The 27,636-nt window shown below is 47.7% G+C and overlaps 1 protein-coding gene across 1 annotated transcript in view; it reads right to left on the bottom strand.

Moving 5' to 3' along the window:
* The window catches only part of ERGIC1 (endoplasmic reticulum-golgi intermediate compartment 1), a 110,110-nt gene extending 96,530 nt beyond the window's left edge, over window positions 1-13,580 (bottom strand). The window contains exon 1 of the mRNA XM_061189937.1: window positions 13,460-13,580. Within this exon, the coding sequence (XP_061045920.1) occupies window positions 13,460-13,479 (20 nt within the window). The 5' untranslated portion in view covers window positions 13,480-13,580. The remainder of the gene's footprint in view (window positions 1-13,459) is intronic.
* Window positions 13,581-27,636: the final 14,056 nt, after the last annotated feature.

Raw genomic sequence — 27,636 nt, 5'->3', positions numbered from 1 at the left:
CATGGGGAACACTGGATTGGAGGTATCTGTACCATCTTTACAACTTTTCTGTAACTCTATTCCAAAATAAAAAAGTGTCTTTAATTTAAAAAAAAGAGAGACGCCAAATACCAGAACTAAAACATAAGTTCCGTGAGGTTGGGGTGGGGGGGTAGGAGCTGTCTGGCTGGCTCAGTGCTATATCCCCAGCTTCGAGAACAGTGCCTGGCACACAGTAGGCCTTCAAGAAATATGCTCAACGAACAAATGACTCCACCACCCCAGCCTGTTCCTGGCCTGTTGACTGGGGCTCCAGAGACCAGCCAGAGAAAGGGCAGGATGGCCAGCCCCACCTGCTCCCCACAGGAAGGGCTGCACCCCTCTCCCCACCTCCCCAGCAGGGGCTCAGCGGTAATCTCCTGTCCACAGATGTACAGTGTCACCTAGATACTGGAAATGGTCACCTAGGCCCAGCCCCCTTCTCAGGCAACCCAGAGCCCCCTTCCCCGCCAAGGTTTCCATGGCAATAAATTGTAAACACAACTAAGTAGACAGCAGCTGACATCGGGAGTTTCCATGGAGAGCCCCCCAAAATCGAGGCGATTATGCTCCCCTCTGGGACACGCAAGTGTGGTTAAGAAAACCAGCTCTGGCATCACAGAGTGTTCCACTTGCCTGTGGTTTGTGTGACCTTGGCCAAGTCCTGTCCCCTCTGTGTCCAGCATCCTCATCAGGCAAATGGGAATGACACCTGGTTCCTACGTGATGTGAGGATGAACTGAATGCAAGAAAGGCCTTCAGCCTGGCACTTGATAAACGGGCACTGCTGGGGGCACTGTGGTCACAGCAGAGCCCTGGGAGGTCACCTGAGACACCCTGAGGGCTGAAGGTTTTAAGGGATCTGGAGAAGGGAGCACCACTCAAACTGAGCTTTGGCCAGCCCCGGGACTGCTGAGGAGGAAAGACAGGTCCAGCGGCAGAGCTGGCAGTGCCACCCTAGCACCATCCAGAGAAGGGAAGCCCTGGCTGCCAGGCCTGGAAGAATCGTGCCCCGAGGATGCCTCTGCCCAGACCTGGGGGTCCCTCGACTCCTCTGCCTCCGGCTCCGAGCCCAGACCCACCAGGCCACCTCCCGAGAGTCCAGGGGCACTGCCCCAAGTCCTGTCCACCCGGCGAGTGTGTGCTGGTTCACTGGTACGTGAGACACACAGGCTGCATGCCGCCAGCCACAGGCCATCATCCGCCCTCAGAAGGCTTTGGTTTGGCCCAGCATAATGTTCAACAGCAATAAAACTGGAAGCAGTTACTAATCATTTTCACACAATTTATCAGACTTTCATCATTTCCTAAAATATTGGGTAATCTGTAGGGCAACAAGCCACAGAGAGCTGCCCCTTCCCAAAGGAGCGTCACTCTCTGATGGGCCCCAGCCGGCACCCAACTGCCCCCCCGCCCCGTGATACCTGCCCAGGGCCTGGGGACATCTGGGTGTGTGACCATTTGACCGTTTTCTCTCCCACCAGAGTTTAATGCCTTGGGGTCTGGGGTCACCGTGTGGGTGCCACTTAGAGAGGGGAGCCCAGCTCTGGGTTGAATCACCCCAGGTGTTCTCACAGGAGCGCATCACTGGTCTTGCAAACCCAAGGGGCCCCGGCTTTACCACGTCCACCCCCCAGATGCCCCTCTGCTCAGGTCTACCAGAGCACGGGGACAATGCTGCCAAGGACGGCCACGACGAGTAAAACGGTCCCACATTCCACACGAGCTCATCTCATCCTCAAAAAAATCCTGCAAGGAAAGTGTGAGCACCCCACTTTGCAGGTGAGGAAAATGGAAGCTTACAGGTCAAGGCAGCCCTCGGAGGAATCTGCAGTGTAGAAGGACATTCTGAAAGGGTGGCCCACGACCTAGCACTTTCCCCTGAAGATTTGGAGACACTTGCTCCACACCATGAAGGTACCCTTGGACCCAGCAAAACATCAAAACAAGTCAAATATCACCAGATTTCTTCCAAAGTAGTCAAGGGACATTTTAGTTAAATTCTACATGTCAATGGCTCCTGATGTGAAAGCAAGAGAGAAAACGATAGTGGAGACCTGGTGGAGAGTCATAAAAATCGACAATGTCAAGGTACCAGCGAGGCAGAAGAGCACCATGGTGAAGTACCCTGGCTCTTGAATCACAGACCCAAGTTCAAGTCCCAGTCCCGTACTTCCTCAGCTGTGTACCCTGGGCCAGTTCACTTCCCAGCTCTGAACCTTGGCTTCCTGTTTTAAAACTGAATTAATAAAGGAAACAATCAGCAGAGTGAAAAGGCAACCTTTTCACTGGGAGAAAATATTTGCGAACCATGTATCTGAAAAGTAGTTAATATCCAAAATACATAAGAAACTCAACTTCACAGCAAAACACACACACACAAAAAACACACAACAACAACAACAACCCCACAACCAAATAACCTGATTAAAACTGGGCAGAGAACTTGAATAGACAGTTCCCCGAATAAGACAATCGAACGGCCAACAGGTATATGGAAAGATGCTCAACATCACTAATCATCAGGGAAACGCATATCAAAACCACAATGAGATATCACCTCACACCTGTCAGGATGGCCGTCACCAAAATAAACAAAAGAGAAGTGTGGAGGATGCGGAGACACTGGAACTCTTGTACACTGTTCGTGGGAATGTCAATCAGTGCAGCCACTATGGAGAACACTATGGAGGATACTCAAAAAATTAAAAATAGAAATACCGTATGATCCAGTAATCCCAGGACTGGGTATTTATCCAAAATAATTGAAGTCAGGATCTTGAAGAGATAGATGCAGCATTATTCACAATAGCCAAGATGTGGAAACAATCCAAGTGTCCATGGATGGATGAATGGATAAGGAAAATGTGGTGTATACAAACAATGGAATATTATTCGGCCTTTAAAAAGGAAATCCTGGGACTTCCCTGGTGGCGCAGTGGTTAAGACTCTGCGCTCCCAATACAGGGGACCCGGATTCGATCCCTGATCTGGGAACTAGATCCCGCATGCATGCCGCAACTAAGGAGTTGGCAAGCCACGACTAAGGAGCCCATGGGCTGCAACTAAGACCCAATGCAACCAAATAAATAAATAAAAATTAAAAAAAAAAAAGGAAATCCTGCCGTATGTGACAACACGGATGAACCTGGAGGACATCGTGTTAAGTGAAACAAGCCAGTCACAGAAGGCCAAATATTGCCCCCACTTATATGAGGTATCTAAAACAGTTAAACCTACAGAGGCAGAGAGTAGAACGGTGGTTGCCAGGGGCTGGCAGGAGGAGGAGGAAATGGGGAGTTGCTCTTCAATGGATATAAAGTTTCAGTTATACGCATAAGTTCTAGAGACCTGCTGTACAACACTGTGCCTGTCATTAACAATCCTGTAGTGTGAACTTAAAAATCTGTCAAGAGGGTAGATCTCACCTTAAGTGTTCTTAGCACAATTTTAAAACACAGAATTAATAGTATGACTATAAAGTGATAGCATTACAATTTCTTGGAGGGATGAAACTTCTGTATCCAGACTGAGGGGGTGGTTACACGATGTAAAGTCTTGACATCCACAGAAGAATACACCAAAAAAGGCCACTTTTACTGTATGTTAATTAAAAATATAAAATAAATAAATAAATAGTCATCTAAAAAAAAAGATAAAATATAGAAAAATAAATGACTAATAATCGTTATCTATCTCGTGGAGCCAGTGTGACTTTCAAGTCCAATGACATGCCCAGCACAGAGTGCAACACATCACCAGCTGAGGAACCGTCAGGCACTACTAGTAAGATTCGCCTTGCCTCCTTTCCTCCTCCAGAGCAATTCGAGCCCCAGATGGCAACTCAAGAGAGAAAAGCATCACCAGCACCCAATGTTCAGGGACCTGTGACTAAAGTTTGGTAACAGCCAGGCCTCTCATCTCAAATAGGGTTTCCACCTTTTGGATAAACAGAACATTCAGTCCCTTTCAAACGGATCTCGCTTCCTGTCCAGCTGTGCTGCCCAGCAGATTCCAGAAGGAAGCATTCAAGGGAAGGATTTTACTGTCAGTCCTCCAGGGACCCCTAGATGCACCAGCTATGTGACCCAGCATCTCTGCGGGTCAATTTCCCTGGATGTAACATAGGAATAATGCCCACGCAGAGGATGAGGAGATTTGTAAAGCGCCTTACGTATCCCCGAGCTCTCGGTAGTACAGGGATCCCTGAGTTCCTCCTGCCTCTCCCAAGGGTCAAGACTTTTAAAAACCAATACATGCTAGTGTTGGCAGGTTTTTTTCCCATTCGGTACTTTTCCTGCATAGACACAAATGTAATTAAGTTAAGAGATCTAAATGTTAAAGTTGACAACAGACAATTAGGCTAATTACCACTTCCTTAAAGAACAATTACAGCTGTGTTTCCCAAACAATATTCTGAGAAATGGTACTGGCCGGCCGATGAAGAACAAGGGTGGCTTAGACAGTAAGTTTGGCAAAAGCTGGGCTAAGTGACTCTGGTTCCTTTTGTGCAGGACTTCTCAGAGCCTTCAGTAAGTTATGCACGTGCTGTGGATCTCCAAATGGGGGACCCATTATGGAGCGGCACAGTCTGGGAGGTGCTGAGTTAGTCAATCTTACTGTACATCCAAATCACCTGGGGATCTTGCATTTCCAACAAGCTCCCAGGTGATGCTGAAGCTGCTGGTGTGGGGACCACACTTTGAAAAGCAAGGATATCCATGGAAAGGTAACCCCACCACCACTGCCCTGCCTTAGTGACAGCTTTACTAGTGAAGAACAGTCCCAGAGGAGGGAATGTGCCTGCAGGGGAGACAGATGGGACCAGACTCTGCTCCCCAACCTCCCCTCGAAACACCCACTCTGGCATCTGGCTGCCCCTGTGCTCTCGGCCTGCTAAATATGGGTTCTCTGGATCTAGAGCAATCTTCTCAATCTTAGCTGTGCACCTGGAATCACGTGAGGACCTTTATAAAATACTGATGCCTGAGTCCCCCACCCTCAGATCCTGATTACTGGGTCTGGAGCACCACCTGAGTTTGGGGATTTTTAAAACTCCTCCAGTGATTCTAACATACAGCAGAGCTGATGTTCACTGATACAGAGGTGGTGGGTAAGCCTCACCCCAAATGCCCTCCTCACACCCTGCCTGCCTCTCCAGTGCCTGATGAAAACTGCCCAGGAGCAACTCCAAAATAAAAAATGAAAGGATTACCAGATGGGAAACAGAACTTAACGAGGCCACAGCTGGCTAAAGCCCAGTCTCAAGATACTATGGTATCAGGAATCCAAACCGCCTCAGGAGGAGAGATTTTTCCATCCCCTTCCACGTCCAGATGAGCAGGTAAACATATGCTCTACACTCTAAAGCCCCAGTGGCCGGAGTGGGAAAACCTGGACCCTCCAGAATGAGAGGCTCTAAATTGCTGTGAGACCATAGTGAGGGTTCTTTAAAGACAATTTCAGAATCAGGTGTCAGACCACATGAGTCTAGTTAAAAACAAAATAAAGGCTGACGACTTTAAGCTTCTTAATGAACACTACTGGGAAAGGATTAGAGATGAGAAAGCCAAGGAATGCAATTAGAGGGGGTTTCAGTTCTCTCTGAACTCTGTGAATGGAAGGGCAAAGCTTTAGAGATGAGCCTATAGGATACAAGTGGGGCTCTGGAGCACAAGAACAGCATTCCAACCCCAGTGCCTTCTGCTGACCCATCACGTCCCTTAACTCTGCTGCACTTGCACTGGCTCATCTGTAAAGCGGGATAACAACAGTGTCTGCCTTGCAGGGTTGGTGGGGGATTGCATGAGCACAGGTAAGATCCTTACCACAGTGTCAGGCACTAGTAAGTGCTCAATAAATGTGAAATGCTGGCTCGATTTTCAAATAATTTTTCCTCCAGTCTGGTCTTTATTTCCCTTTGGCCCTGATTTTTAAGTCTATTTATATATTTTTTAAACTTGTTGTAAAGTACGTGTTTCCGTCAACAGCCCCAAGATCCTTCTGGAATGAGGTAAGGTAGAAATACAGGCACTCACATAAGCCACCGTACTATCTGCTCAGTGCTGATTATGTGCTCAGAGCCCGCAGTGGTGGTCGGGGCTGACCCCGGCACAGGGAGTGAGGGGGGCTGCAGGGGCCCCCCCGGGCAAGGCCGCATGGGGAGCTAAGGAAACCGTACTTGATGAGAGCAATGGGCCCCACTTGACGGTTGAAACCAGAATGTGAAAAAAATCAGGTCAACTTTGGAAAGCTCCCCTGGGGTTCTAAGATCTGGGGTCTCTTGGAGAGGAGAGACCACTTGGAAGGCCAGACTGAGAGGCTATGGAAGCCGAACCAAGGCGCCGCAGCAGGGCCGGCATCACAGGAGTGTGAACTGTGCAGTCACACAGGGTCCTGTGCTCAGAGGGCTGCGCCTAGGCTTAGTCTAATGCTCTGCTGTCACTGTCCTGACATTCGTAATACTTCTCCAACAAGGGGTTCTGCATTTTCATTTTGCACTGGGCCCCACAAATTATGCAGCCGGCTGTACCCTGCAGGGACACCTCACTTGCCCCTACATCTACCCTACAAGGTGAGGCAATGAAGATTGCCATCTTCTCTTTAAAATGAAGAAACTGAGGCTCGGAGAAGGTAAGTCAACTGTCCCAGGGCCCAGATGGTCAGTGACAGAACAGCAGCACACCCCCAGTCTTGGGGTTTCAACTCAGAGGCTGCCGTCGCAGGGAGCCGGCCACCTCTGCGTGCCTGAAAGCCGTGCTCAGGCTCTCCGGGGCCTGGGCTGCAGGAAATGCCCCACCCTCCCCAGAAGCCTGAGCCAGAGACAGCAGGTGTTCTGGCCCCGGCCAGCCGGAACTGGGTCCGGGCAGGGCCAACGCCCACGGAACTGGGTCACAAGGCCAGTTCCACCACTGCAAGGTCCAGCGATTAATGAAACAATGCACCAGGAGCAAAACAAACACAAGTCATCTTTGAAGGCCTCGGGTCCCTCCTCTGTACTCTGCCTATTCCCCACCCCCAACTACAATTTAGAGAAGAGCACGTTCAAGGAAGGAAGGGGGAAAATTAACCACCCATAGCTGAAAAGGTTCCCAGTAAAGGAAGAACTGGCACATCAAATCACACCATGCCTTTGGCTTCCTTGACAGACTCTGAGAGACATATCCTGGGGGTGAGTGTGGCCCCGGCACTATTCTAGGCACTGTAGTTACAACAGTGAATGAAACAGATAAAGATCTTTGCCCGATAAACCATTAGTCAGACGCATCAAGAGAAAAAGGGAGAAGACTCAAATCAATAGAATTAGAAATGAAAAAGGAGAAGTAACCACTGACACTGCAGAAATACAAACGATCATGAGAGATTACTACAAGCATACATATGCCAATAAAATGGACAACCTGGAAGAAATGGACAAATTCTTAGAAATGCACAACCTTCTGAGACTGAACCAGGAAGAAATAGAAAATATGAACAGACCAATCACAAGCACTGAAATTGAAATTGTGATTAAAAATCTTCCAACAAACAAAAGCCCAGAACCAGATGGCTTCACAGGCAAATTCTATCAAACATTTAGAGAAGAGCTAACACCTATCCTTCTCAAACTCTTCCAAAATATTGCAGAGGGAGGAACACTCCCCAACTCATTCTACGAGGCCACCATCACCCTGATACCAAAACCAGACAAAGATGTCACAAAGAAAGAAAACTACAGGCCAATATCACTGATGAACATAGATGCAAAAATCCTCAACAAAATACTAGCAAACAGAATCCAACAGCACATTAAAAGGATCATACACCATGATCAAGTGGGGTTTATTCCAGGAATGCAAGGATTCTTCAATATACGCAAATCAATCAACGTGATATCTCATATTAACAAATTGAAGGAGAAAAACCATATGATCATCTCAACAGATGCAGAGAAAGCTTTCGACAAAATTCAACACCCATTTATGATAAAAGCCCTGCAGAAAGTAGGCATAGAGGGAACTTTCCTCAACATAATAAAGGCCATATATGACAAACCCACAGCCAACATTGTCCTCAATGGTGAAAACCTGAAACCATTTCCACTAAGATCAGGAACAAGACAAGGTTGCCCACTCTCACCACTATTATTCAACATAGTTTTGGAAGTGTTAGCCACAGCAATCAGAGAAGAAAAAGAAATAAAAGGAATCCAAATCGGAAAAGAAGAAGTAAAGCTGTCACTGTTTACAGATGACATGATACTATACAGAGAGAATCCTAAAGATGCTACCAGAAAACTACTAGAGCTAATCAATGACTTTGGTAAAGTAGCAGGATACAAAATTAATGAACAGAAGTCTCTTGCATTCCTATACACTAATGATGAAAAATCTGAAAAAGTGAAATTAAGAAAACACTCCCGTTTACCATTGCAACAAAAAGAATAAAATATCTAGGAATAAACCTACCTAAGGAGACAAAAGACCTGTATGCAGAAAATTATAAGACACTGATGAAAGAAATTAAAGATGATACAAATAGATGGAGAGATATACCATGTTCTTGGATTGGAAGAATCAACATTGTGAAAATGACTATACTACCCAAAGCAATCTACAGATTCAATGCAATCCCTATCAAACTACCAATGGCATTTTTCACAGAACTAGAACAAAAAATTTCACAATTTGTATGGAAACACAAAAGACCCCGAATAGCCAAAGCAATCTCGAGAACAAAAAATGGAGCTGGAGGAATCAGACTCCCTGACTTCAGACTATATTACAAAGCTACAGTAATCAAGACAGTTTGGTACTGGCACAAAAACAGAAACATAGATCAATGGAACAGGATAGAAAGCCCAGAGATAAACCCACGCACATATGGTCACCTTATCTTTGATAAAGGAGGCAAGCATATACAGTGGAGAAAAGACAGCCTCTTCAATAAGTGGTGCTGGGAAAACTGGACAGGTACATGTAGAAGTATGAAATTAGAACACACCTTAACACCATACACAAATATAAACTCAAAATGGATTAAAGACCTAAATGTAAGGCCAGACACTATCAAACTCTTAGAAGAAAACATAGGCAGAACACTCTATGACATAAATCACAGCAAGATCCTTTTTGACCCAGCTCCTAGAGAAATGGAAATAAAAACACAAATAAACAAATGGGACCTAATGAGACTTAAAAGCTTTTGCACAGCAAAGGAAACCATAAACAAGACCAAAAGACAACCCTCAGAATGGGAGAAAATATTTGCAAATGAAGCAACTGACAAAGGATTAATCTCCAAGATTTACAAGCAGCTCATGCAGCTCAATAACAAAAAAACAAACAGCCCAATCCAAAAATGGGCAGAAGACCTAAATAGACATTTCTCCAAAGAAGATATACAGATTGCCAACAGACACATGAAAGAATGCTCAACATCATTAATATTAGAGAAATGCAAATCAAAACTACAATGAGGTATCATCTCACACCAGTCAGAATGGCCATCATCAAAAAATCTAGAAACAATAAATGCTGGAGAGGGTGTGGAGAAAAGGGAACACTCTTGCACTGTTGGTGGGAATGTAAATTGATACAGCCACTATGGAGAACAGTATGGAGGTTCCTTAAAAAACTAAAAATAGAACTACCATACGACCCAGCAATCCCACTACTGGGCATATACCCTGAGAAAACCATAATTCAAAAAGAGTCATGTTGGGGCTTCCCTGGTGGCGCAGTGGTTAAGAATCCGCCTGCCAATGCAGGGGACATGGGTTCGAGCCCTGGTCCGGGAAGATCCCACATGCTGCAGATCAACTTAAGCCTGTGCGCCACAACTAATGAGCCTGCGCTCTAGAGCCCGCGAGCCACAACTACTGAAGCCTGCGTGCCACAACTACTGAAGCCTGCGTGCCTAGAGCCCTTGCTCTGCAACAAGAGAAGCCACCGCAATGAGAAGCCTGCGCACCGCAACGAAGAGTAGCCCCCACCCGCTGCAACTAGAGAAAGCCAGCGCACAGCAACGAAGACCCAACACAGCCAAAAATAAATAAAATAAAATAAGTTATTTAAAAAAAAAAAAAAAGAGTCATGTACCAAAATGTTCATTGCAGCTCTATTTACAATAGCCAGGACATGGAAGCAACCTAAGTGTCCATCATCGGATGAATGGATAAAGAAGATGTGGCACATATATACAATGGAATATTACTCAGCCATAGAAAGAAACGAAATGGAGGTATTTGTAGTGAGGTGGATGGAGTTAGAGTCTGTCATACCGAGTGAAGTAAGTCAGAAAGAGAAAAACAAATACAGTATGCTAACACACACATATGGAATCTAAGGAAAAAAGAAAAAGGTCATGAAGAACCTAGTGGCAAGACAGGAATAAAGACACAGACCTACTGGAGAACGGAATGGGGATATGGGGAGGGGGAAGGGTAAGATGTGACAGGGTGAGAGAGTGGCATGGACATTTATACACTACTAAATGTAAAATGGATAGCTAGTGGGAAGCAGTCGCATAGCACAGGGAGATCAGCTCGGTGCTTTGTGACCACCTAGAGAGGTGGGATAGGGAGGGAGGGTGGGTGGGAGGGAGGGAGACGCAAGAGGGAGGAGATATGGGAACATGTGTATATGTATGACTGATTCACTTTGTTATAGAGCAGAAACTAACACACCATTGTGAAGCAATTGTACTCCAATAAAGATGTTAAAAAAAAAAAAAAGATCTTTGCCCTAGGGAGCTCATGTTTTCATGGGAGGAAAAAACAGAATAAGCATAAAATAATTAAGTGAATTATACAGTGTTAGGAAATACAGGTGTTTCGATGAAATAACACAAATAATGAAAAGAGTGGCCAATATTTATTGGGTGCATACTCTGTATCTAAATGCTTTACACACACTGGCTCAGTTAATCTTCTCGACAACGGGTACTGTTCTCATCCCCATTTCACAGACAGGAAAGCACACAGGAGGTAAGGTGCACGAGGTCCCACAGGCACTAGGAAAACAAGGAGTTCTGGTAAGAAAGAGCAAGAGGTTCCTTTTTCCCCCTTTCTGATTGTGTTCTGTATTAAGGAGAGCAAAACGATCAGGAAACCTGGTCTTCTCCCTGGCCTCGAACAGGGAGAGGGGGGGGTTCAATCAGAGCATGCCCCTCTCCATTTCCCCATGGTTTTTAAGAGATCTGACAGGGCTGTGGGACCCTCCAAGACCTCCCTTTTCTCCCACAGCTAAGGCTTTGCAGCTAACAGTCCTCAGTTCGAATCCCAGCTCCACCAGCTCACCACTGCCTGGCCCTGGGCAAACGAGTCACATGTCACCCAGCTCTGCAGTGGGGCACGTGGCGGAGGGCTGAGCACGGAGCAGACACTCAGTAAACGTTTGACCAATGAACACTGAAGTGCGTGTAAAGTGGACCCTTCCTTAGAACCTGAGACCTGGAACGAACACATCTTAAGAAGTGTAGGTTACTAGGCTTGTCCTCCAAGGTGTGAATGGGAAGTGTTGAATCCATTCTCACTGTTCTGTGGTGGCACAAGCCTTCAAGGAAATTGATTAAAACATCTCATTAACCTGGGGCCCCCATGGTACCTGGACACTCCAAACCTCCAACTCAAGGGGCACCAGGTCAGGAGCTGTGCGTGACCTGGGACCCTGGCCCACCCTTCAATCTAGGTCCCATGAGGTCCAGGGCAAGACCCTCAGCCCTCAACTTCCTCCTCCTAAAATGGGAGATTAGGTGCAGAGTGAATGAATTCTATGCCCGAAAGCAGTGACTTCCCCAATAAGGTCAAAATCACTGGAACCTACTGAATCACAAAGGGATGCAGGGCGAGGGCAGGAATTATCAACCAGGGTAATGGGAGGCTTTATGGAACCAGGAATCAATGTGCCAGCTACAGCTCTCTCATGTCCTGAATGTTAACCGTCGGTATGAGGACTGCCCCTGAATTCCATCACAGGGGCTTTCCTTGTATGAAAATGCCCTGGGTCTGCAAGCATTTGTCTGAGACCCTGGTGCCAGCCCCAGGGCTGCATGGAAGGGGCAGGCTGTTTGTGAGATGGCAATGGTGCCCAGGGCAGGCTGAGTACCACGTCAGCCACTGCAAGAGTTCCAAGGCCAATGTTCTCTCCATGCTTAAACTCCAACATGCCCACATGCCATGGGGGTCACTGCCAAGCTTTTCTTCCCAGGAAGGCTGTCGCTTTACCCTGACTTCATTCACACCTGTAGGGAGGGAAGGAGCTGGCAGGGACCAGAATCCCTATTTTGTGGATGAGGAAGTGGCATCATGGAGAGGCTGCTTCTCCACTAACCTCCCACTTCTGAGCTCTGCACTCCTCCAGGCTCTGAATTAAGCGCTTCTTATGCACTCAGCCCTCGCAGGTGGGACTTTATTTTTAGCCCCAATTTGCAAGTGGTGACACAGAGATACTGAGAGGGCTCAGACACTTGCCCAAGTCATCAAGCTGAGCAGCTAAGGGGAGGTCTGAACCCAGAGTCTTCGCCTCTAACTTCTAGAATATACCAAGCTGTTCAGTGGAGGGGGCAGAGCCAGGAATCTGATCCAGCTCCTCCCCACTAAAGCCCTGCTATTTTTCTAGCTATACACCACAGTATGGCTGCCTCAGGCCAGGGCATCCCCTGGGGCTCCATACCTCAAGGGAAAGTCTGGATGTAGACCCCCTGTTAGGCAGACTTCCAGAAGGCCTAGCCCAGCACAACGTGGACCATGAGGCGGCTGGACCCCACAAAGGGCCCACTGTGGTGACTGTAGAAAGCCAAGGTCAGATGAGGCTAGGCCCTCTGCAAAGCCCTGCCCACAGCTCCCTTACCTCCTCCCCTCCCCCATGGAGCCCCCATACCCAGAGCACAGGACCAGGACTGGCTGGGGTACAGGCCTCCGGTTCGGCCAGTCAGGGAGAGTCTGAGCCTATGGAAACCTGAAACCCTCCAGCAGCTGTCTGGCGGGATGGGTCTGCACACCCCTGCGGATCCCTGGGGGCTCATCCGAGGTGCCCTGGACGCACCTGTCAGCTGGGGTGGGGTTCACGAAAGGAGGCTCTGTAGAGGAGACGAAGGGGATGGCTTGTTTGCTCCTATCTAGGGGAGGGAGGAAACCTGTTTCCCAGCATGGGGGGAAGGGGATGCGAGTTTGCGAGGTGTCGGGGCAGCCTGGGGAGGGGGCTCCGCGGAGGGAAGGGAAGGGGCGGAGCGGCCCGAGAGGCGGGTGGCCTCGCTTCCCGCTGCACGAGGAGGCCCTCCGAGGCTCCAGCTGGCTTTGTGTGCGGCAGGGGGGCCCGCCCGGCGTCCCCGAGGGCTTGCCGAGGCGTGCACAGGGCGAAGGGCCGCTTTTGCGTTCCAGGCGGGAGGGGTCCGCGGCGTGCCCGAGCATCCCCCGCGCCCGCGGAGGGGGCTCCCCGGTGGCCGGGGTCGCCACACTCACCTCCTGAAGTCAAAGGGCATCGTGCCGCCGCCGCCGCTGCCGCCGGGGGTGGGAGCCCTGCAGGCCAGGTGGGCCGCGGCGCCGCGTGGGTCCCAGCCCGCTGCCAACGCCTCCGCCGGCCGCCCCGCCCCCGCCGGCCGCCCCCCGCCCTCGACACTCGCCGCTGCCTCCCGCCGCCGGGAAGTGACGCTCCGCGCAGCCCATTGGGCGCCGCCACCGCCCCCGGCCGCCCCTTCCGCCGCCCTGTTAAAGGGGCCCGGGGGCCTGAGGGCCTGGGGGCCTAAGGGGCTAGGGGCTAGGGGCTAGGGGCTGGGGGCTGGGGGCTGGGGGCTGGGAGGGGGAGGGGCTGGGAGGGGGAGGGGCTGGCCTTGGTGGGCGCGCGATGGGGGTCGAGGCTTGGAGAGGAAGGGAGCACCCGAAGACTCCCGCATTCATTCCTTCCAAGCCCCCGCACTGTGTTTTCCATCACTTTCTCTCTGTGTGACCTTGAGCAAATCCCTCTGCCTCTCCGAGCCTCCTACGTTGTTTTGCGTTTGTAAAACAGTTTCCTTGGGTTGTGAAAATTAAATGGAATGGTCCAGATTTGGGCTACACACAGCGTCAAACTCTGAGTAAAGGGCCTGATACTGTGAAAGAAAGGAGGAAAGCAGGCAGGCCTAGATTTGTAAAGGGGACCCACCACGTCCCTGCTGTGCCTCTCTGGGGAAGATGCTTGGCTTCTCCGAGCCCACACCCCTTTCCACGGCTGCACAAAGAGGATGATGACACTTACTGGAGGAGCTTTTTCCTGGGGATCAAATGAGAAAGTTGGGAGACTGCTTGGTGTGATGCCTGGCACCTAGTAAGGGCTCGTCACCTGAAGCTATTGTGGTTGGCCTGGTAGCTCTACCTCTCTGCTTGCATCTTCCATTTGTGGTTCATTCCGATGGTATTCACCGGGCCGGCTCCGAGCCCGGTCTATTCAGGACAGCAGACTAAGACCTGCCTTGTGACTTGGCCCACCGGGGACCTCTCCGAGCCTTAGTTTCCTTCTGCGAAATTCACAGGTAATCAGCATCTCCTTCTGGGATTGCTGAGTTAGATGAGTTGGTAGTTGTAACACAACACCCAGGTGGAGGATACTCATTCTGAACTTTCCCTCTATGGTTGGCCCCACCTCCAAGGTTGTGATAACAAAGAGCTTGAAAAACCCCAGGGGAGGAAGGTGGGGGCTCGTGTTCAAAAAGCAGGGCCAGCAGGCAGTTTCCTCCTCACCTATAAATAGGGGGAAATGGTGGTACCTATTCTGGGAGAATTCAGAATGCACGGTGCCAGTTCCGGTCTGGTGTAGAGTGTGGGCAGTGAACCAAACTCTTCCCCTGGACCATACACCCAGTTGGCTCTCCTTCCCTTTGCCCTCCGGCATTCCCTTTTCATTCATTCATTCATTCATTCATTCATTCAACAAGGGGCCTGGCACTCTTGGGAGAGAGAGGGAAATCTCAGCCAGAACTCAAAACCTGGGGCCAGCAAGAAGGTTGAAGGGGACTTGGGTAGCCACTGAGCCCGAAGGACTGTTTGTTGGCCCAGCCCTGTGCAGGAGGGGAGTCATGGAGTGGTGGGCACTTGACCACGAGTCCTCCCTCTCAAAATGTGGTCCACAGTCTGCTGGTGGTCCACAGGCCAACTGCTTAGGCACCATGGGGCAAATTCTCAGCCCCAGCCCAGACCTACTGAACCAAGTGTGCATTTCGCGTGATCTCCAAGTGATTCACTGGCACATTTAAGTTTGAGAGGTGCTGCGATAAAGGACCTTGCTTTGGTGGGATGCAGGGGGTGGGGGGGGGGCTTTTGCATTTGCTCTTTCTTTTGCCTTGAGCATGTTCCTATCTCTGCCTTGCACCTTGCTATATGGACAGAGAATGTGCATGTCTCCCAATAGATTCTCACTTTCTTCATAACTGTTAACTATGGTAACAGAGCCCATACTCTGGAGTCATACTGTATGGGATCACATTCTAGCCTGTCCGCTTACTAACTTATTTTACTTCTGTACCTCAGTTTCCTCATCTGTAAAATTGGGGCAATAATAGTACCATCCTCATAGATCTGTTGTGAGGATGAAATGTGTTGATGAGTGTCAAGGACTTAGGGCAGTGCCTGGCACAGAGTAAATGCGAGAGAGGGTTGACTATGGTTGCTATTTTTGCATGATGATGGAGCTCCCAGTTTTGGGCTGGGCATATGAGTGTGTTCAGAATGAGAGTTGTATTTCCCAGCTTCTCTTGTAGCTAGGTGTGGCCGTGTGACTAAGTTCTGGACATTGAGATGTAAGGGGAAGCATCTTGTGGCTGCTTCAGGGATTATTGGTCGATATTACCCACTGTGTCCCTTTGTCCATCTGGCTGCCCAGGATGTGGATGCCACCATCCTGACCCATGTGGTGAAGGCCATGCAGAGCAGAGCAACAAGATAGAAGGAGCCTGGGTCCCTGCCACTGAATGGCACAGTACCTGTTCTCAAACACCTCCCCAGACTTCTAAGCAAGAGAGAATTAAACACGTCTTGTTTAAGCTGCTGTTATTTTGGATTTTCAGACACACCTGAACCTAATACTAATACACCTGTCCAGCCTAGTTAATTTCTTGGCTTGGTTCAACTACCACGTACAGAGTAGGCCAGGTCCCCCATTATATGCTCACATGGCACCCGTAGGTTTTTTTGGGGGAGAATTTGTCACAATTCGTGAAGAGATTATTAATTGGCTAGTGTCTGCCTCCCCATGTTGACTGGAAGTTCTCTATGGAGGATGGATGTCTGTTTGCTCACCATCTTATCCCAGCATCCAACCACAGCCTGCACATGGAGGGTGGGGGGACAACAACTATGTATCAAAGGCTGAATGGAAGTTTTCCAGAGAGGCGGGCCTTCCCACAGAACAGACAGGATGGGGAGGGGGCACATCAACAAGCATCTCTGTGGGGACACTTGAGGTCTGTAAGCAGACCAAGCTGCCAGTCCCAGATGGCCCATCAGCCCAAAAGACAGTGTGAGATAGAACTAAGGAAATCAGATGTTGTGTTACAGTAAATGGGAAAGCTCTGGATCTCTTTGACCAAGGGAGTGACTTACTAAAAGTTGAGTTTTAGGATTACTAATCTTCCAGGACCCTATAGTAGCCAGCCTCGGGTGGCTGATATTCCCATGCCCTGTATAATCACCTCCCACATTGCAAAGCGCCAAGCTGGGTAACCAACAGGACACTGCAGAAATGACAGCATATGACTCTTCAGGCTAGGTAGCAAGGGCATTGAGGCTTCTGCTTAGGCTCTCCTGAGTCACTTGTTCTGGAGGAAACCAGCTTCTGTGTCATAAAGATACACAAGCATGGTTAGAGAGGGGTCCAAGTGGCAAAGAACTGAGGCCTCCTGCCAACAGCCATGTGAGTGAGCCATCCTGGAAATGGATCCTCAGCCCCGATAAGTCTTCAAAGCTGCAGCTCCAGACCACAGCTTAACTACAGCCTCACGAGAAACCCTGATCAAGAACCACTCAATTAAGCTGCTCCTGAATTCCTGACTCTTAGAAACTATGTGAGGTAATGAATGTTTATTTTATACTAAGTTGTGGATATTCAGTTACACAGTGTAGATAGTTAATAAAGACTCCATCCCCATTTGCTGTTCTACCAGCACCTTCTCCCTGCCTTCCTCCACCTCACTCCCGAATGGCTTAGTGAAATGTTAAAGCACTGCAGTCAGACGACTCTCTAGCTGGGAGACATGGACACATTGCTTAACTAGCTGGCTGGCTGAGTATGAAATGAAGGATAATAATACCTTACCTGTGGCAGGTAGCCTCTAAAATGGTCATCCCAATTAATCCACCTCCTCATATTCAAACCCTTGTGTAATCTCCTTCCTTAGAGTGTAGGCTGAACTTACTGACTCACTTCTAATGAACAGAATATGGCAGATGCGATGGCATGACGCACCTAAGACTAAGATATAGAAAGATAGTAGCTTCTGTCTCGGACACTCTTGCTGTTTCTCAGATCAATCGCTCTGGGCAAGCCAGCTGCCATGTGGAGAGGCCCACATGAGAGAGCTCACAGTGAATCTTTTGGGGCCTCACAACAGCCACGTGAATGAGCTTGGAAGTGGATCCCTCAGCCTCAGTTGAGCCTTGAGATGACTGCAGCCCTGGCCAACAACTTGACTGCAACCTCCCGGGAGACCTTGACCCAGAGGCATCCAGCTGAGCTGCATCTGGATCCTGCAAGGTGACAAACGTTTGTTGTTTTAAGCCACTAAGTTTGGGGTGATTTGTTAGGCAGCAACAGATAACAAATACATGGCCCTAAATGCTTGCTGTAAAGATGAAGCAACATGTACAGGGCCTGGCATAGAGCAGGTGCTAATTAAATGCTTGCTGGATGAATCAATTGATAAACACATGAATGTTCTATAGTGTAGAATGTTCCCTGGATCCAAGTGCTCACTGGTCTCCACCCCCTCCTGCCAAACACGTCATCGAAAGTTGTTTGAAGCAGGGAAACGGCCAGGTCAGATTTGTTTTTCTGTAATAGGAGCCTGGTTTGTGTTCCAGGGGTGGGGCTGATTCAGCTGTGGTCTGGATGAAGAGATTAAGAAATAATAGTCCTTTGTCAGCTCAGAGAGGTCTTGAGGGTAACTTGGGCCTTGTAGCAGGGCCTCTGAACAAACAACTCCCCTTTCTTGCTCCACTAAGTCTCCTGGCCAACTAGAAGACACTCATTCATCCATCCATTCATTCATTATAAGTTATTCAGTGAGCACCTCTTTATGACAGGTCCTCTGGATGTACAAAGGAACATGACACATCCCTGTTTTTAAGAGGCGGGGTGGCAGGGGGTGGTGGTGTAAGCAAAAGTGTGGTACCATTACGAAAAATCAGGGTGAGGGGCACCAGTTCCTTGTGCAGGTGCAGTTTTGTGGTAAGTGCAGTGGTAGGGGCAGCACTAGAGGCTCTGGGAGGCCAGGAGGGGGTCCCTAATTCCACCCATGGGGATGAAATTGGTCTGAACTCTTTCACTTCAAGATGACTGAGATCATCTCAAATCAACACACACTACCTAAGGCCAAAAAAAAGAGAGAGAGAGAAAGAGAGAAAAAAAGAAAGAGAGAGAGAGAAAGAGAGGAAGGAAGGAAGGAAGGAAGGGAGGGAGGGAGGGAGGGAGGGAGGGAGGGGAAGTGGAAGGGAAAAGAAAGAAAGGAAGAAAGAAAAGTCCAGAGGTAGATTTAGTTTCAGGCACAGTTGAATCCAGGCACTTCAATAATTGCATCAGGAATCTCTCTCCCCATCCCTAGGCTCATCTTTTTTCTTCTGGCTTCATCTCTAGAGAGGCTTTCCTTTTGTGCTTATGAAACAAACGGAAAAAGAAGGAAGGAAGCTGTAGCTTCAGGCTGTTTTTCCTGCTCTGCCTGTAGCTGTAGGCTGTTTTTCCAGCTCTGCAACTCCAGCAGATGAAGGTGACCTGTTTCCTGCTACCTCCAGCAAAGGCTCCTGGGCTGGCCCTCAGGGGCTGACTTAGGTTGCATCCCTGAACAGTGGGCTCCAGGAGAATGGATAGGCCAGGCCTAGGCTGAACGCCAACCCCTAGAGCCTAGAGTGGAATCAGCCTCATTCAACACGCACAGATTCAGATGGGAGAAGGGTGGTTTCCTAAAGAAAAGTCAGGGGTGGGAACTCCCTGGTGGTCCAGTGGTTAGGACTCAGCACTTTCACTGCCGAGGGCATGGGTTCAATCCCTGGTGGGGGAACTGAGATCCTGCAAGCTACACGGCATGGCCACAGGAAAGGAAGGAAGGAAGGGAGGAAGAGAGGGAGAAAAGTCAGAGCAGTATTGCCAAAGATGGAGAGGCTGTTGGGAGGCTAAATCATCAGGTATCTTCTATAGGGAGTCAGGAAAAGCTTCCAGGAGCAAGAAGAGTCTGAGTTGAGACCTTGAAGAACAAGCAGGCTTTAAGGAGAAAGGCAGGTTGGGTGCATTAGTTATCTATTGCTGTGTAACAGATTACCCCAAACTTAAAACAAACAGCAATTTATTACCTTGCAGTTTCTGATGGTTAGGAATCGAGAAGCAGCTACCTGTGTGGTTCTGGCTCAGGATCTGTGATGAGCTTGCAGTCAAGCTGTTGATCAAGGCTGCAATCTCAAGATGACTGAAGCTGGAGGATCCAGGCTCACTCACAGGGCTGTTGGCAGGAGACTTTAGCCCTCCCCACGTGGACCTGTCCGTAACGCCGGTCATGACATGGCTTCTCCCAGCTGAGTGAGGAGAGTCAGCCTTCTATGAAGTCGTCTCCAAGGCCCACACCGTCATTTCTACCTTCTTCTATTCATAAGTCCAGCCTCCACTCGAAGGGAGGGATCTCACAAGGGTGTGGGGAGGGACCAGGAGGTGGGGATCACTGGGGTCATCTTGGAGGCTGGCTACAACCCGAGGAAGGACACAAAAGCACGGAGGTGGGTGAGCAGACCGCCTGGCTTTGGCCGGGGATTACATCAAGCTGGAGAGCTCAGTAGGTGGGAGCTGGATTGTGAAGGGCTTTAAGAGCTGTGTTAAAAATGTGAAATTTCTTCTACAGTTAGGGGCCCTAAAGTATATTAAGCTGGGATGCCTCACAATATTTTGATTTGAGGGTTTGAGGGAGCCCAATATATGGCACTCTCTTTCCTGCCTGTGCTCTGAACAAATGAGACTTCTGGGCTTCCTAATTGTCAGTCTCTGAATTTGGCAGACAGACCCAGGCAGGCACAGGAAAGGCAGGAAAAGTTCAGGCCTCCCTGGGAAGATCTGGGCAGAGCAGAACGTGGTTCTCTGTGGGCAGCCTTCTCCCAAAAGACCTGGACAACATAGTCTCAGACCCCAGTCGACAACTTGCCGATCGGAATTCACCCATCTCCCCTTCTCATGGAAATCAGAGTGAGGAAGCACATCTCCCACCAACCATCTGCAATTTTTAGACAGGGGACCTCTGAGCCTGCCTAGGGTGTGGCATTTCATCCTCACTTTTCAGGAACTGGGAAGCTCACCAGTTTGAGGTCCAACTCAGACAGTGCTACCTTCTGCCGGCAGCAGTCAGCTCCGCAAGCTGTGTGACTCGGCATCACCCGCTCCCCTTCCTTATCTCTTTCTGCCATGGAGCTCACCTGGACCCTTTCCTCCTCAGTCTGCAGTCTGCGGTGTGGCTTGGGGCTGGATGGGGACTGCACCTGGGGCATCTCGCTGCTGCTCCATTCCCGCTCCTTGGCTGAACATGGAGAGCTTGGGGAGACCTTTGTGTGGCCCAGGCATGAGTGTATGTAACGGTGCGTGGGTGTCCCATGTATTAGCAGCACTGACACTCAGTGGTAGGTGGGTCTGTTCTTCCAGCTGATGTCAGTGCTGTGCTTCCTCAGGGTGGGCTGGTGATGGGCTGGGTGTCAAGCCAACCTTGACTCTGAGGAGGAAACAGAAAAGGGAGACCTGGAAGGCTCTGGGTGCGATTCCCGTATAACTGAAGTAAATCCCTTCAGCTCCCTGAGCCTCAACCTCTTCATCTGTAAAGTGGGGGAGCTCCAGGATTAGAGTCGTTCACTCACTCTTTAGCAAGCTGATGATACACTAGCGTACAGGACAGAAACTCTCTCTACATACAAGTGTGCAGCACCTCATAAATAGTGATGAATATACATAAGCCCGGTAATAGTATGTTCCAGGTGTCTCTGGCCAGATCCGTATATTCCAAGGTGCCTGCAAACAGAGAAAGCCCAGATGAAAATCTGGCTCACTGTAACCCCAAGAGCTGCATGACGAGAGGTGAGGTCAAAGGTGGAAGAGAAAGCTTTGGGGTCAGAGTTCAGTAGATACCTGTCTGGGTAACCTTGGGGCTGCCTCATTCCCCACCATAGCCTCAGTTTCCTCCTCTGCAAAATGGAGAGAGTGCCCACTTCATGGGGTAGTTGGGAGGGTGAAGTGTTTATCCCGTGGAACGCCCCCCTACTTTGGATCTGGTTTTAGCTGGATCTCAAGTCCCACCCCCTCTCTGGTCTCATGGTGAAGTGAGGAGATCTAAAGAACAGCTAAGCCCTCTCCACACTCTGTGAATTCATTCCATCCACTTTTTCATTTTTTCTCCTCCTTTCCAAAACAGGTACATTTTTAGCAGACCCGAGACGTGGCTTCCTACATGAGTTAAATTCAGGAAATCCTCACCGAGCCCCAGTCAGTGTTGAGGTGTTTTGGATAAAGGAGACATCAGCTGCACCCTTCTCTCCAGAAGAGTCACCCCACTCATCGTTCATACTTAGAGTCATCAAAAGACTGTCTGTCTTTCTGCCCTGCCCCCTGCCAAGTCATATATTCATCAAGAACTCTAATCTGGCCTCAATCAGAGTTTTAAAAATAGTATTAGCTTTTGTGAAATGTTTTTGGTTTCACGAACTATTTAAAGGAATAGTAATTCTTTAATTTAAAAAGTAACCTATTAAAAAAGATAATTCAAACAGGAAAAAGGGTCCACAGTGGAGAGTGAAATCTCTCTCATCCCCCCAGGCCTCAGCAAAGGCAACCACTGCTGAAGGTTTTCTTCACTGCGCTGGGCTTTTCGGTGGCCAGGGGTGACCCCAGCCTTTCTTTGGGAAGGCAATGGAGGCAGGCATCTCTCTGCTTTCCCAGCCAGGAGCTCTGAGGCCAGGAGGGAGGAAGCAGAGTGGAGCTTCCCAAGGAGTTGAGGGTCCACCAGAAGGCCAGAGGGAGGGCAGCGTCCTCAGGATGGGGGTGGGGGGTGCTGAGGACTGAGTGGAGGCCCTCAGGTGGCCTCCAGGGGAGACTGTGGGGTCTCGGGTCCACTAAGGGAGACTTTAACCCACTTGTGAGAGACCCACTAACCTTGTCAGAGAAGGTCTTCTACAGATATTTGTTGAGTGACACTGACAGGCCTTCTGGCCTTCTACTGGGGTTGAAATTAGGGTGAATTAGGAAATGGAACTGGAAAGGCCCCGAATCTCACTGTGTAGGCAAGCAGACGGGAGAGAACACTGAACATCTACTCTCTGTCAAGGGCTTTTGTTAGGTTATTTTAAAATTAATTTTTAAATACACAAGTAGTATAGGAATACATTTTCCATGTAAAAAAATGAAAACTTTACAGATAAGGCTAAAGCCCCCTTTGATCTCTAGCTCCAATCTTAGAAGAGGTTTTCTTCTACCTCTCCGGAAGGAACCTCTATTTTCGATTTGGTGTGAATCTTTCCAATTTTTTTCTCTTCATTTTTCAAACATACATGTTTTGTTTTTATTTGTCTTTCAAGATTAGTAGTGAAATACATATTCTTCTGCCACTTCATTTTTGGATTAACAAAATATCTGGGAGATTTATTTTCAGAATAATACAGATCTATGCTCAGGGCTTCCACAGGTAGTGTTTCATTGGTTGCTTACATCAGCCCCACTACAGATGAGCAAACGGTGGCTCAGAGAACTAAGTGACTCATGCCAGCTGGTGAGTATTGGAGCAGGATTCAGATGTGGATTTGTCTAAGTTTGCATTGTACCTGCCCTTTACCCAATCTGCTTGTGGTTTGTACCCTAAGTTTCCTGGTTTATGATACCATCAAGTGGGCCATTTAAATGCCAGATTGATCATAATGCAAGAGACAAATCAGCCACCTCCCTTCCCTGTTAAAATACCTCCATGGCTCCCCAGTACCCAAGGGACCAGGTCTAAGTCCCTCGACTGGGTAAGAATAGATCTTTTAGACAGAGGGTTCCTCGTCACTTCTCCAGCCTCCCCTGGCCAGGTCCTGCCTTGTCATCAATGCTCCATCCAGCATGTGTTTTCTGACACCTCCAAGCAATTAGCTCCATTCTGACACTGGCTACCTGGAGATAGAGTTAGATCCCACAGGTTAAGGGCCCACTGCCCCACTTCAGATGCCCTTCTCAAGTCCAGGTTGTCTCCTGTGCTTCTGAGTGGCCTGCAAGGGGAGGGTCCCGCAACCCCCTCTTTGGGTTCAATTAACTTGCTAGAGTGGCTCTCAGAACTCAGAGTGACATCTCCTTAGCATTTACCAGTTTATTATAAAGGACACAGATGAACAGCCAGATGAAGTACATAGGGCGAGGTATGTGGGAAGGGGCTCGGAGCTTCCATGCCTTCTCCAAGGGGCCATTCTGCCAGCACCTCCACGTGTTCACCAACCTGGAAGCTCTCTGAATGTCATCCTTTTGGGTTTTTATGGAGGCTTTATTACATAGGCACGATGGATTAAATCACTGGCCATACGTGATTGAACTCAATCTCCAGCCCCTCTCCCCTTCTGGGAGGTCAGGGAGGCAACTAAGTTACAAACCTCCAATCACATGGTTGGTTTCCCTGGCAACCAGCCCCCATCCTTAGAGGCTTTCCAAATTTCACCTCATTAATATAAACCCAGGTGTGGTTGAAAGGGGCTTGCTAGGAATATCTAAAGACAACTTTAATCAATCACTGAGGAAATTCTTAGGGTTTTAGAAGCTCTGCGCCAGAAACTGGACGACGACCAAATATATATTTCTTATTATTAATCACAATATCACACTCCAGAAAAACAAACTACTTATGGTTCGCTTCATGCTCAGCTGTTTTTCTCCTCCACGTCTTTGCCCATGCAGTCCACCCTGAGAGGAAGACCAGCTCCTCATCCGAAACACTCTGTGCCTGGTTTACTGTAACTCATCCTTTGCACCTTGATGCGGGGGCCATTCCCTCTTGGGTGTTCGCCTTGTTGCTCACTGGCTGAGTTAGATGTCTTTCCTCTGCATCCACGTCTTATACTTAGTTACCAAAGCACTTCCCATCCCATTCTAAGTGCCATTATATCTGCCTTCCACTCTTGAGGGTGATGACATAAAATTCATATTTTATGGCAAGGTGAGAAAAATTTAAACATAAAAGTTTTCTTTGCCTGTTTGGGCCTCTTCCCTCCCCGTTAGTGTGTATTGTGCTTCTGGGTTAACCAGACCTCCTTAGGAGATAACATGCCTTTTCAGTCTCAGCATGGGGCCAAGATGATCCATGATGCACCACTCTTTGTTTGTGTAGATCTGGATTGTGTAAACTGTCAGTGATGTCATTGACATATAAACTTTGTCTCAAAAACTTATATTACAGTGCTTTGACCTCTGATGGGCAGAACAGTCCTCAGAGCTTTCTGAAAGACTGTCTCCCGGGTTATAATTGGCTTCAATAAAAGTTTCCATTTCTTTCTTAGATTGACTGTTGATAACTTTTTCCATTGACAGGGGTAAGCTCCTTGAAGTGAGGGTCTCTGTCTCATTCACGTGCATCTCCAGGCCCCAAACAAGCCTGCCTACATGTTTGTGGAGTTACATGAATGCCTCAAGAGAGTGAACAATTGTGTTGTCTTGTGATGGGGTTTCAGTGATGTGAGAGAGAGGAGGTACACAAGATGATAGTACTGGGAAGAGAAACCCAAGACCCTTGAATTAAATTTACCCAAATGGCAATCATACTATCCAGTTGTATGGCGACTGTGTTGGACCATATTTTCTCAAACCATCTCCTAGCTCAAGTATTTCTCTTAGCTCTGTGATGTTTCTCTTATTCTTCTCTTTCATCTGGTCTTTAAGGCTCTTGAAAGGGGATGCATGCCCTGATTTCAGAGGATCTGAAATCAATCCCACCAAGGGCTGGTTGAGTCCTGTGGCTTCATCTCCTTGGTGACGTCCCTTGTTTCAAAAGGGCATCAAAACCCTCTGCCCACTCTTGAAACTGGCAGGGGTTTCCTGAGAAGAGGGACTGGGGAGTTCACTCTGGGGAGGAACTTTTCCCCTCCTCAAGATAACAGTTAAAACTCATTATCTCTTAATTAGCATTTTGCCTCAAAATTCCAAAGTCATCTGTTACTACTAGAGTTAGGTAAGGCCCAAAGCTTTCACCCATTTCCTCTCACTTCCCTTTTCTCTGAACAAATTTGAGGGAAAAGCTCTCTTCATTTCTTTTTTTCTTAACATGGTTTAGTGCTCCTTTCACTATAAAAGGGTGAAAGAATATTTTAAAAATACAGAAAAATAGAAAGTAAAAGAGCCCCACTACTGAGATACCATCACATTTAGAGTTCTTCCAGGCCTTTTTCTACGTATAGGTTTTTTTAAAAAATTATGTAATATATTGGGCTTCCCTGGTGGCGCAGTGGTTAAGAATCTGCCTGCCAATGCAGGGGACACAGGTTCGAGCCCTGGTCTGGGAAGATCCCACCTGCCGCGGAGCAACTAAGCCCGTGTGCCACAACTACTGAGCCTGCGCTCTAGAGCCCACGAGCCACAACTACTGAAGCCCGCGCGCCTAGAGCCCGTGCTCCACAACAAGAGAAGCCACCGCAGTGAGAAGCCTGCGCACCACAACGAAGAGTAGCCCCCGCTCGCCGCAACTAGAGAAATCCCGCGCGCAGCAACGAAGACCCAACTCAGCCAAAAATAACTTTTAAAAAAAAAATTATGTAATATATATACACCCAAAAGTGTATATAATACAGATGTATAATTTAAATAATTATAGAGTGAATACCCATGTATCCATCACCCAGCTTAAGAAATAGAACGTCACCAGTACCTTAGAAGCCCTCATGTGTCCCTCCCTCCCAATCCACACAGAGGTAGCCACCATCTTGAATTTTGTGTGAGTCATTCCTTTGCTTTTCTTTATAGTGTTACTGTATATATACGTACAATGTAATATTTTTGACCTTTAGATAATTGAGTGTATTATTTTGCAGCTTGCTTCTTTCATTTATTATCTTTGAGAAATTCATCCATGTTGATGCGTGCAAGTGTAGATCATTCATTTTCACTGCTCCATAGTGATATACATTGTATGCGTATATTGTACTCTAATTTATTTACCCATTCTCTTGTTGATGGACGTGTGGATAGTTTCCAGGATTTTTTTTTTTAAGATTTTTTGATGTGGACCATTTTTAATGTCTTTATTGAATTTGTTACAATGTTGCTTCTGTTTTATGTTTTGATTGTTTGGCCCCGAGGCATGTGGGATCTTAGTTCCCTGACCAGGGATAGAACCCTCACCCCCTGCATTGGAAGGCAAAGTCTTGACCACTGGACCGCCAGGGAAGTCCCTGGATTTTTTTTTTTTTTTTCACCTTTAAAACATTGTATTAAACGGAATGATTAAAGATATATTTTTTATTGTGATAAAATATATAACATAAAATTTACTGTTTTAACCATTTTTAACTGTACTTTTCCATTAAGGCATTAAGTACCTTCACATGGTTATGCAACCATTCATCTGAAGAACCATTTTCATCTTCCCAAACTGAAACTCTGTAGCAATTAAACAGTAACTCCGCATTCTCTCCTCCCTACAACCCTTGACAGCCACCATTTTACTTTCTGTCTCTATTAATTTGACTACTCTAAGTACCTCATGTAAGTAGAATCATAAAGTCTTTGTCTTTGTGTTTGGCTTATTTCACTTAGCATATTGTCCTCAAGATTCATCCATGTTGTAATTTCCTTCTTTTTTTAAGGCTGAATAATATTCCATTGTATGTATATACCACATACTGTTTATCCATTCATTTGTTGATGGACACTTGGATTGTTTTGACCTTTGGCTCCTGTGAATAATGCTGCTAAGAACACAGGTATACAAATATCTGTTAGAGCCCCTGCTTTCAATTATTTTGGGTATATATCCAGAAGTGGAATTGCTGGATCATACGGTAATTCTACTTTTCATTTTTGAGGAAATGACATATTGTTTTCCACAGTGGCTGCACCATTGTACATTCCCACCAGCAGCTCACAAGGATTCTAATTTCTCCACATGCTTGTCAACACTTGTTCTTTCTTTCTTTCTTCTTCTTCTCCTTCTCCTTCTTCTTTTTAGTAATAGCCACCGTAATGTGTATATGAAGTGGTTCCAGGATTTTTAATAAACAAAACAGCCATGACCACTCTAGTACATATACCCTGGTGCACATGTGCAAGAGTTTTTCTAGTTCTACAATTAATAATTGAATTGCTGGGTCATAAGATATGTGTGTGTGCTATTTTCCAATGTGGCAGTATCAGTGTACATTGCCATCAGGAATAGATGATTGTTCTAGCTGCACATCCTAACACTTACTATTGTCAGACTTACAATTTT

This window comes from Eubalaena glacialis, chromosome 4 (genome assembly GCF_028564815.1).
Source record: "Eubalaena glacialis isolate mEubGla1 chromosome 4, mEubGla1.1.hap2.+ XY, whole genome shotgun sequence".
Taxonomy (NCBI): domain Eukaryota; kingdom Metazoa; phylum Chordata; class Mammalia; order Artiodactyla; family Balaenidae; genus Eubalaena; species Eubalaena glacialis.
This window is presented reverse-complemented; position numbering and strand designations above follow the sequence as displayed.